Raw genomic sequence first — 12,048 nt, 5'->3', positions numbered from 1 at the left:
CTCACCAAGCTGCTTGGCAATGGTCTTGTAGCCCATTCCAGCCTTGTGTAGGTTTACAATCTTGTCCCTGACACCCTTGGAGAGCTCTTTGGTCTTGGCCATGGTGGAGAGTTTGGAATCTGATTGATTGATTGCTTCTGTGGACAGGTGTCTTTAATACGGGTAACAAGCTGAGATTAGGAGCACTCCCTTTAAGAGTGTGCTCCTAATCTCAGCTCGTTACCTGTATAAAAGACACCTGGGAGCCAGAAATATTTCTGATTGAGAGGGGGTCAAATACTTATTTCCCTTCTTAAAATGCAAATCAATTTATAACATTTTTGACATGCGTTTTTCTGGATTTTTGTTGTTGTTATTCTGTCTCTCACTGTTCAAATAAATCTACCATTAACATTATAGACTGATCATTTCTTTGTCAGTGGGCAAACGTACAAAATCAGCAGGGGATCAAATACTTTTTTATCCCCTCACTGTATCAGAAGATGGCACGGGCTCTCAGAAACTATGGCAAAGTGAAGAAGAAATTCACCTACCAGTTCGACTACTAGCGTGCTGGTCTAGCTAGGAGGGTGAGGGGGTGGTGAGAGGGTGGTGAGGGTGATGGAGTGGTGAGGATGTGGTGAGGGAGTGGGTGATGACCACCACAATCACCACCATCATCATCACCACAATCATCACCACCACCATCATCACCATCATCACCACCATCATCACCACCACCACCATCATCATCACCACCACAATCATCACCACCACCACAATCATCACCACCACCATCATCACCACCACCATCACCACCACCATCACCACCACCATCACCACCATCACCACCACCACAATCATCACCACCACAATCACCACCACAATCACCACCACCACCATCATCACCACCATCACCATCACCACCACCATCACCACCACCACTACCATCACCACCACCACCATCACCACCATCACCACCACCATCAACAATAACCGCCATTCGCCACTAAGTGGCGGTGACGTCACCACGACGCTTGTGCCAGGCCATGTGCACCCTGAGGCCACGTGAAGTGTCGAACGCCCGCTGGCAGGTCACGGGGCAGACCCAGGTGCCACGGGTCGACTGACTGAGATGACTGGCTGATGCACCAACTGTGCCCCCTACTGTGCCAACCTGCTGTGCTTTAGCCACCCGGCGCTCCGCTCGTTGTTGTGAGCGTCGCTCCTCCGCCCTCCGTTGTTGTTGGAGGGCGACTGCCTCCAACTGCCCAGTAGCATCCTTCACGAGCCTCCTCCACAGAGGCCGATCTTGACACCGCTGGTACCAGTCATCGGCAAGTCCACTCAGCTCCACGTCCTCCTGTACCACATCACTCCATCTCTTCTCTAGCCCGTGCCACTCACCCACTCACCCATCACTCCATCTCTTCTCTAGCCCATGCCACTCACTCACCCACTCACCCTTCACTCCATCTCTTCTCTAGCCCGTGTCACTCACTCACCCACACACTCACCCACACACACCCATCAAACACACACACATCGTGTAAACACATTCCCCTATATCCTTGAACACTTTTGGGGCAAATGCTGATAAGGCAGTAAACACAGTGTTCACACAGTACACACGGCGTTCACACAGTGTACACACACACAGTGTACACACACACACAGTGTGACACACACACACAGTGTTCACACACACAGAGTACACACACACAGTGTACACACACAGTGTACACACACACAGTGCACACACACAGTGTACACACACAGTGCACACACACACAGTGTACACACAGTGTACACACACACAGTGTACACACAGTGATTGTGAACGTTGATAAATAAACAATAAACGTTCATTCCCCCCCCCACGCTTCTTGTTTCACGGGCTCCATCCACTGCTGGATGATCACCACACACCACGCCCGGCCGCCTTTGTCTTTCCCCAGGGGTGTTGTTTACTACAGGACACACACAAAGCTCCCCCAGGTAGCCTCTAACAGGGCTGTAGGGGCAAGTGCTGTTAGTAGCGAGTAGCAGCAGCACCTATACAGACAAAGATCCCCCAGGTAGCCTCTAACAGGGCTGTAGGGGCAAGTGCTGTTAGCACCTATGAAGGCTCCCGGCACTGTGGCACACGAGGGGGTGGGTGGCCAGCACCACGCGCCGCCGCCTTTGTCTCTCCCCCAGTGCTAGTGATGTTGACTACACCACCACCACTACTACACCACCATCACTACACCACCACCACTACTACACCACCACCACTACTACTACACCACCACCACTACTACTACACCACCACCACTACACCACCACTACTACACCACCACTATCACTACACCACTACTACACCACCACCACTACTACACCACCATCACTACACCACCACCACTACTACACCACCACCACTACTACTACACCATCACTACACCACCACCACTACTACTACACCATCACTACACCACCACCACTACTACTACTACACCATCACTACACCACCACCACCACTACTACACCATCACTACACCACCACTACACCACCACTACACCACCACCACTACTACACCACCACCACTACACCACCATCACTACACCACCACCACTACTACACCACCATCACTACACCACCACTACTACTACACCACCACTACCACTACACCACTACCGCAACAACTACCCCACCACCACTACTACACCACCACCACTACTACTACTACATCACCACCACCACTACACCACCACCACTACTACACCACCACCACTACACCACCACTACTACTACTACACCACCACTACTACACCACCACCACTACACCACCGCCACCACTACACCACCACGCCCGGCCGCCTATGTCTCTCCTCCAGTGCTAGCGATGTCCACTACACCACCACCACCACTACTATACCACTACACTACACCACCACCACTACACCACAACTACCCCACCACCACTACACCACCACCACTACTACACCACCACCACTACTACACCACCACCACCACTACACCACCACACCACTACACCACCACCACTACACCACCACTACCACTACTACACCACCACCACTACACCACCACTACCACTACACCACCACTACCACACCACCACCACTACACCACCACCACTACTACACCACCACGCCCGGCCGCCTTTGTCTCTCCCCCAGTGCTAGCGATGTCCACTGCTACACCACACAGCACCAGGTACTCAGTTGAGGCCGAGTCGACCTAGGGGAGGAGGCCCAGGACCGGTTCTGATCATCGCCGTGAACGGGGAATCGAGCTCGGGTCTCAGCTGCGTTTGTTGCGACGTGTCTCCACGTGTCTCCACGTGTCTCCCTGTGTCTCCACGTGTCTCCACGTGTCTCCCTGTGTCTCCACGTGTCTCCACGTGTCTCCACGCGTCTCCACGTGTGTCTCCAAGTGTCTCCATGTATCTCCCTGTGTGTCTCCCTGTGTGTCTCCACGTGTCTCCACGTGTCTCCCTGCGCGTGTCCACGTGTCTCCACGTGTCTCCCTGTGTCTCCACGTGTCTCCGTGTGTCTCCCTGTCTCCACGTGTCTCCACGCGTCTCTACGCGTCTCCACGTGTCTCCCTGTGTCTCCACGTGTCTCCACGTGTCTCCCTGTGTCTCCACGTGTCTCCACGTGTGTCTCCCTGTGTCTCCACGTGTCTCCCTGTGTCTCCACGTGTCTCCACGTGTGTCTCCCTGTGTCTCCACGTGTCTCCCTGTGTCTCCACGTGTCTCCACGTGTCTCCCTGTGTCTCCACGTGTCTCCACGTGTGTCTCCCTGTGTCTCCCTGTGTCTCCACGTGTCTCCACGTGTCTCCCTGTGTCTCCACGTGTCTCCACGTGTCTCCCTGTGTCTCCACGTGTCTCCACGTGTGTCTCCACGCGTCTCCACGTGTCTCCCTGTGTCTCCACGCGTCTCCCTGTGTGTCTCCACGTGTCTCCCTGTGTCTCCACGTGTCTCCACGTGTCTCCCTGTGTCTCCACGCGTGTCCACGTGTCTCCCTGTGTCTCCCTGTCTCCACGTGTGTCTCCCTGTGTCTCCCTGTGTCTCCACGTGTCTCCCTGTCTCCACGTGTCTCCACGTGTGTCTCCCTGTGTCTCCCTGTGTCTCCACGTGTCTCCCTGTCTCCACGTGTCTCCACGTGTCTCCCTGTGTCTCCACGTGTCTCCACGCGTCTCCCTGTGTGTCTCCCTGTGTCTCCCTGTGTCTCCACGTGTCTCCACGTGTGTCTCCCTGTGTCTCCCTGTGTCTCCACGCGTCTCCCTGTGTGTCTCCACGTGTCTCCCTGTGTCTCCACGTGTCTCCCTGTGTCTCCACGCGTGTCCACGTGTCTCCCTGTGTCTCCACGCGTGTCCACGTGTCTCCCTGTGTCTCCACGTGTCTCCACGTGTCTCCCTGTGTCTCCACGTGTCTCCACGCGTCTCCACGTGTGTCTCCACGTGTCTCCACGTGTCTCCACGTGTGTCTCCACGTGTCTCCCTGTGTCTCCCTGTGTCTCCACGTGTCTCCACGTGTCTCCCTGTCTCCACGTGTCTCCACGTGTCTCCCTGTGTCTCCACGTGTCTCCCTGTGTCTCCACGTGTCTCCCTGTGTCTCCACGTGTCTCCACGTGTCTCCCTGTGTGTCTCCACGTGTCTCCACGCGTCTCCACGTGTCTCCACGCGTCTCCACGTGTGTCTCCACGCGTCTCCCTGTGTCTCCACGTGTCTCCACGTGTCTCCCTGTGTCTCCACGTGTCTCCACGTGTCTCCACGTGTCTCCCTGTGTCTCCACGTGTCTCCCTGTGTCTCTGTGTCTCCACGTGTCTCCCTGTGTCTCCACGTGTCTCCACGTGTCTCCACGTGTCTCCCTGTGTCTCCACGTGTCTCCCTGTGTCCCCACGTGTCTCCCTGTGTCTCCACGTGTCTCCACGTGTCTCCCTGTGTCTCCACGTGTCTCCCTGTGTCCCCACGTGTCTCCCTGTGTCTCCCTGTGTCTCCACGTGTCTCCACGTGTCTCCCTGTGTCTCCACGCGTCTCCCTGTGTGTCTCCACATGTCTCCCTGTGTGTCTCCACGTGTCTCCCTGTGTCTCCACGTGTCTCCCTGCGCGTGTCCACGTGTCTCCACGTGTCCACGCGTGTCCACGTGTCTCCCTGTGTGTCTCCACGCGTGTCCACGTGTCTCCATGCGTCTCCACGTGTCTCCCTGCGCGTGTCCACGTGTCTCCCTGCGCGTGTCCACGCGTCTCCCTGCGGGTGTCCACGTGTCTCCACGCCCGTGTCTCCACGTCCGCGTCTCCCCGTCTCCGTCTCCCCGTCTCCGTCTCCCCGTCCACGCGTCTCCGTCTCCACGTCTCCACGCGTGTGTGTCTCCCCGTCTCCGTCTCCCCGTCTCCACGCGTGTGTGTCTCCCCGTCTGTCTCCCCGTGTGCGTCTCCCCGTCTGTGTCTCCCCGTGTGCGTCTCCATGCGTCTCCCCGCGTCTCTACGTGTCTCCCCGCGTGTCCCCGTGTCTCCCCACGTGTCCCCGTGTCTCCCCGTGTCTCCCCGCGTGTCCCCGTGTCTCCCCGCGTGTCCCCGTGTCTCCACGTGTCTCCCCGCGTGTCCCCGTGTCTCCCCGTGTCTCCCCGCGTGTCCCCCACTCACATGCTGGGGGCAAGCCAGGATAAACCACAGACAGACGGGAACGTGAACACTCGCCATGCACATTTACTGCGCGACATCGAGATCCCCACGCCCACTGACAGTCTCTACACAGTCTCTACACACAGTGTCTACACGGTGTCTACACAGTGTCTACACAATGTCTACACAGTCTCTACAGTGTCTACAAAGTGTCTACACAATGTCTACACAGTCTCTACACACAGTCTCTACAGTGTTTACACAGTGTCTACACACAGTGTCTACACACAGTCTCTACACAGTCTCTACAATGTGTCCACACAATGTCTACACAGTCTCTACACACAGTCTCTACAATGTGTCCACACAATGTCTACACAGTCTCTACACAGTGTCTACACAGTCTCTACACAGTCTCTACACACAGTCTCTACACAATGTCTACACAGTCTCTACACACAGTCTCTACAAAGTGTCTACACAATGTCTACACAGTCTCTACAGTGTCTACACAGTGTCTACACGGTGTCTACACGGTGTCTACACAGTGTCCACACAGTCTCTACAAAGTGTCTACACAATGTCCACACAGTGTCTACACACAGTGTCCACACAGTGTCCACACAGTCTAGACGGTTACATTTTGACTCTAAACTTTCCCGACTGCAGGAATTCATGTTCTTTGGTTCTTTCGTTAAAGTCACATAGATAGAATAATAATAATAAAATAATAAAAATAAAATAAACCACTACGTTTCGATCGCAAACACAAAGCGGTCGTCATCAGGAAAAGGGGGGTCAGCCTCTAAAGTCAAACCGTTTGTAAAGGTTTCAAGAGATGGGCGTAGCCCCAAGTGCGTCAGCAGTGTGGGCGGGGCAGCTGATGCTAATGTGGGAAACAACTCGGCAGTTGGTGGGGCTCCACCAATCAAAGGGCCACCAGCAGCGTGGGCGGGGCAGCTGATGCTAATGTGGGAAACAGCTCGGCAGTTGGTGGGTCTCCACCAATCAAAGAGCCGTCAGCAGCGTGGGCGGGGCAGCTGATGCTAATGTGGGAAACAACTCGACAGCTGGTGGGGCTCCACCAATCAAAGGGCCGTCAGCAGCGTGGGCGGGGCAGCAGATGCTGATGTGGGAAACAGCTCGGCAGTTGGTGGGTCTCCACCAATCAAAGAGCCGAAAGCAGTGTGGGCGGGGCAGCTGATGCTAATGTGGGAAACAACTCGGCAGTTGGTGGGTCTCCACCACACTGCTGGCGGCTCTTTGATTGGTGGAGACCCACCAACTGCCGAGCCGTTCCCCACATTAGCGTCAGCTGCCCCGCCCACGCTGCTGACGGCCCTTTGATTGGTGGAGACCCACCAACTGCCGAGCTGTTTCCCACATCAGCATCTGCTGCCCCGCCCACGCTGCTGACGGCCCTTTGATTGGTGGAGACCCACAAACTGCTGACGGCCCTTTGGGCTACGCCCATCTCTTGAAACCTTTACAAACAATCCTGATTTGAAGCTTCCGCGACCGTAGGAATCCACGCTCCGATTCGCTCGGTAAAGTCACGTGAGGAAGATAATTAAACAGAGCGCGACGACGTTTCCGTGGCAACGCGAGCAATCGTCATCAGGTGCGACGACCACACAGCAATGAAAAAAAAAACTGCCGTGCTTGTTCCACCTGATGACGACTGCCCGCGTTGCCACGGAAACGTCGCGATCCATCACTTTTCTACCTCACGTCACTTTAGAGGCGAACCCCATCCTGTCCCCGATGACGACTGCTCGTGCTGAAATGTTGCGGGGTTTTTTTTTTGGGGTCGCTGTTAAATTTGTTCTCATCGTTTTACTTATTTCATTGCCATTCTTATTTTTACGATCTCCGTGACAATTTCCCGAAAGAACCAAAGAGTAGTCTGGACGGTCTCCACAATCTACACGGTCTCTCTACAGCCTACAAACGTCTCTACAATCTACACGGTCTCTACAGCCTACAATTTATACAGTCTAGACGGTCTCTACAATCTACACGGTCTCTACAGCCTACAATTTCTACAGTCTAGACAGCCTAGACAGTCTCTACAATCTACACGGTCTCTACAGCCTACAATTTCTACAGTCTAGACGGTCTCTACAATCTACACGGTCTCTACAGCCTACAATTCTAGAGTCTAGACAGTCTCTACAATCTACACGGTCTCTCTACAGCCTACAATCGTCTCTACAATCTACACGGTCTCTACAGCCTACAATTCTAGAGTCTAAACGGTCTCTACAATCTACACGGTCTCTACAGCCTACAATTTCTAGAGTCTAGACAGTCTCTACAATCTACACGGTCTCTACAGCCTACCATTTCTACAGTCTAGACGGTCTCTACAATCTACACGCTCTCAACAGCCTACAATTTCTACAGTCTAGACAGTCTCCACAGTCTACACAGTCTCCACAGTCTCCACACTTCAGACGGCTCGTCCCAACACACGCAATCGCCACCAACCAATGCGTCAACGCCGCGGGGATTTACGGCCGAGTCAACCCGGGTGCATCCCGAACCCCCCGGGGTGGTTGGGACACGCGGAGTAATGTCCAGTTCCGGGAATCAACATCGTCGTCATCGGCAACATCATCATCACCACCATAATCGTCATCATCATCATCGTCATCGTCGTCGGAAACATCATCATCACCCATCACCACCACGAGCAGCTTCTTCACAGATAAACTCGGTGCCGGACTATCCTAGTAGCACAAGTAACAAATGCAGCTTTAAAGCTATGAATTCCGGTTCAGTGATTCTGCACTTGTTCTGTGACTATAGTACTAAACCGCCTTCAACTTCTATGAATGATTGGGAGCGGGCGGGGGGTGGTGTTTAAGGTTAGCGATTTGTTGTATTATCTGGGCTGTATCGCAAATGAAAAAATACAATGACCTTTCTGTACAAGTTAAATGTTTACACTATTTAGGCCCCCTTTATAACAACATATCTTACAGGACCCCGCCATTAGCTTACTCCGGCACTGGATAAACCCCAATTACCGCCATCACACGTGTGTGTGTGTGTGTGTCGTTATTTCTGCGTATCGTTATTTCTGTGTGCGTTGTCTCTGTGTGTGTGCACAGATGCCATAGTCTCTGTCCGTCCGCTACAGCAGAGGTGTGTAGGGAATTCCAACAAGACCTACATCTCTGCTTTGTTGACCTGGTCAAGCCCAGGCAAAGCTACGTGGCTGGGAGGGTTTAACCGTTCAGGACCTTGTGAGGAGCTCACAAATCCTTGAGAGATCTGGATGCAGTCCCATCGGTGAGCTCCTCCAGCAGGCAAGCCAACGCAAGTCCAAACAGATTTTGTTTGCCCAGATAGAGGGGGCTAAACGGGCTAGAGAAGAGACGGAGTGATGGGTGAGTGGGTGAGTGTGTGGGTGAGTGGGTGAGTGGATGATTGAGTGAGTGACACGGGCTAGAGAAGAGATGGAGTGATGTGGTACAGGAGGATGTGGAGCTGAGTGGACTTGCCGATGACTGGTACCAGCGGTGTCATGATCGGCCTCTGTGGAGGAGGCTCGTGAAGGACGCTACTGGAGATTTGGGAGGCAGTCACAACAACGGAGGGCGGAGGAGCGACGCTCACAACAACGAGCGGAGCGCCGGGTGAGTAAAGCACAGCAAGTTGGTACAATAGGGGGCACAGCTGGTCGACCCATGGCACCTGCTGGGTCTGCCCCGTGATCTCCTGCCAGCGGGCGTTCGACACTTCACGTGGCCTCAACGTGCACCTAGCCTGGCACAAGCGTCGTGGTGACGTCACCGCCACTTAGTGGCGAATGGCGGCTGTTGTTGTTGTTGTTGTGCGTGTTTGTCTGTGTGTGGGGAGCGGTGGTTAGCGCTACAAACCCGGTGACCCGAGTTCGATTCCCGCTCACGGCCACCACCGCCAGCGACGATTCTCTGAACCGGTCCTGGGCCTCCCCTAGGTCGACTCAGCCTCAAATGAGCACGTTGTGCGGTGCATAAACGTCACCACTGGGGAGACAAAGGCGGCCGGGCGTGGTGCTGGTCACTCACCCCCTCGTGTGCCACAGTGCCGGTAGCCTTCATAGGTGCTAACAGCACTTGCCCCTACAGCCCTGCTAGAGGCTACACGGGGGATCTTTGTCTGTGTATAGGTGCTGCTGCTACTCGCTACTACACACAGCACTTGCCCCTACAGCCCTGTTAGAGGCTACACGGGGGATCTTTGTCTGTGTATAGGTGCTGCTGCTACTCGCTACTAACAGCACTTGCCCCTACAGCCCTGTTAGAGGCTACACGGGGGATCTTTGTCTGTGTGTAGGTGCTGCTGCTACTCGCTACTACACACAGCACTTGCCCCTACAGCCCTGTTAGAGGCTACACGGGGGATCTTTGTCTGTGTATAGGTGCTGCTGCTACTCGCTACTACACACAGCACTTGCCCCTACAGCCCTGCTAGAGGCTACACGGGGGATCTGTCTCTGTGTGTGCGTGTGTGTGCGCGTGTCCGTGTCCACACATGCGTGTAAAATATACATGTATGTACAGCTCGGTCCACCTCCAATCGTTAAACCAATCATCGCCTCACAGGTTCAAATACGCATCAAGTTTCCCAGCGTCTGCATTCCCCCCGTCTCCCCACTTCCACGTCTCCCCACGAATCACTGCGCGCGACTGAGCAGCGGCTTCAGTGTCCCCGTGTCTACCTCCTCCTCCTCCTCCTCCTCCACCTCCTCCACCTCGTCTCCCTGCCCCACCTCGTCTTCGGTGATGCCGCCGGCATCACCGTGGCGGTGACCATCGGCACCACCGTGGCGGTGACCATCGCCACCGCCACCGCCGCCACCACCAGCGGCAGAGCTGATGCTGAAGACTCGGATGCCCAGATGCGACGCGATTTGCCGGCACACGGAGACGCAGTAGGTGGAGAGGTCCAGCGTGCACGCGGCCTGAGACGCGCGGAGACGCGCGGAGACGCGGGGAGACACGGGGAGACACGGGGAGACACGGAGAGACGCGCGGAGACACGGGGAGACACACAGAGACACACAGACACGCGGAGACACGCGGAGACACGGGGAGACACGGGGAGACACGGAGAGACACGGGGAGACACGGAGAGACACGGGGAGACACGGAGAGACACGGGGAGACACGGGAAGACACGGGGAGACACGGGGAGACACGGAGAGACACGGGGAGACACGCAGAGACACGCAGAGACACGGGGAGACACGGGGAGACACGCAGAGACACGGGGAGACACACAGACATGCAAAGACACGCAGAGACACGCGGAGACACACACAGACAGGCAGAGACACACAGACTTGTGGAGACACACAGAGACACAGACAAACAGAGACATGCGGAGACACACAGACACACAGAGACACGCGGAGACACACAGAAACAGACACGCAGAGACACGCGGGAGGGAGGCAGATCAGGTAAGTGAGTAGGTGGATGGGTGGTTGAGTGGGTAGGTGTGCGAGTGGGTGGGTGAGTGGGTGAGTGTGCGAATGGGTGAGTGGGTGAGTGTGTGAATGGGTGAGTGAGTGAGTGAGTGGGTGAGCGAGTGGGTGAGCTGGTGGATGGTTGGCTGAGTGGGTGGGTGGTTGAGTGGGTGGGTATGCGAGTGGGTGGGTGAGTGGGTGAGCTGGTGGGTGAGTGGGTGGGTGTGCGAGTGGTTGGTTGAGTGGGTGAGTGTGTGATTGAGTGAGTGGGTGAGCGAGTGGGTGAGCTGGTGGGTGAGTGGGTGGGTGGTTGAGTGGGTGGTTGAGTGGGTGAGTGTGTGATTGAGTGAGTGAGTGAGCGAGTGGGTGAGCTGGTGGGTGAGTGGGTGGGTGGTTGAGTGGGTGGGTGTGTGTGAGTGGGTGGTTGAGTGGGTGGTTGAGTGGGTGAGTGTGTGTGAATGGCTGGTTGAGTGGGTGGTAAGTTGAATGTGTGCGAGTGTGTGGTTGAGTGGGTGAGTGTGTGTGTGGTTGATTGGGTGATCCAGTGGGTGAGTGGGTGGTTAGTTGAGTGGATAAGTGGGTGGGTGAGTAAGTGAGTGAGTGGGTGGGTGAGTGAGTGAGTGAATGAGTGGGTGAGTGAGTGAGTGGGTAGGTGAGTGGGTGAGTGGGTGAGTGAGTGAGAGGGTGGGTGGCTGAGTGAGTGGGTGGGTGAGTGGGTGAGTGAGTTGGTGAGTCAGTGGGTGAGTGAGTGGGTGAGTGAGTGGGTGAGTGAGCGAGTGAGCGGGCGGGTGAGTGAGTGAGTGGGTGCATGAGTGAGTGGGTGAGTGAGTGGGTGAGTGAGATGGTGAGTGACTGGGTGAGTGACTGGGTGACTGAGTGAGTGGACGAGTGACTGAGTGAGTGAGTGCGTGGGTGGGTGAGTGACTGGTTGAGTGGGTGAGTGAGTGGGTGACTAGGTGAGTGACTGGGTGAGTGGGT

At 55.4% G+C, this 12,048-nt stretch overlaps 1 protein-coding gene across 2 annotated transcripts in view; it reads right to left on the bottom strand.

Moving 5' to 3' along the window:
• Nucleotides 1-5,673: 5,673 nt before the first annotated feature.
• LOC116958677 (cholinephosphotransferase 1-like) overlaps nt 5,674-12,048 on the bottom strand; it is a 41,269-nt gene continuing 34,894 nt past the window's right edge. The window contains exons 9-10 of one of the 2 annotated variants that reach the window (XR_012931685.1): nt 7,643-10,563; nt 5,674-7,590 (exon numbers count right to left, since the gene is read on the bottom strand). Coding sequence is in view for 1 of the 2 variants with exons in the window: in XM_032981411.2 (XP_032837302.1) it covers nt 10,276-10,563 (288 nt within the window). In the remaining variant the exon portion in view is untranslated. Of the gene's footprint in view, nt 10,564-12,048 lie in introns of both variants that reach the window. The other variant, XM_032981411.2, reaches the window with a different exon arrangement.

Source organism: Petromyzon marinus (assembly GCF_048934315.1).
Source record: "Petromyzon marinus isolate PM22_M1 ecotype Great Lakes invasive population chromosome 80 unlocalized genomic scaffold, UKy_Petmar_22M1.pri1.0 chr80_unloc.1, whole genome shotgun sequence".
NCBI lineage: Eukaryota > Metazoa > Chordata > Hyperoartia > Petromyzontiformes > Petromyzontidae > Petromyzon > Petromyzon marinus.
Note: the sequence above shows the minus strand (reverse complement) of the source record. Positions and strands in the feature narration are given on the sequence as shown.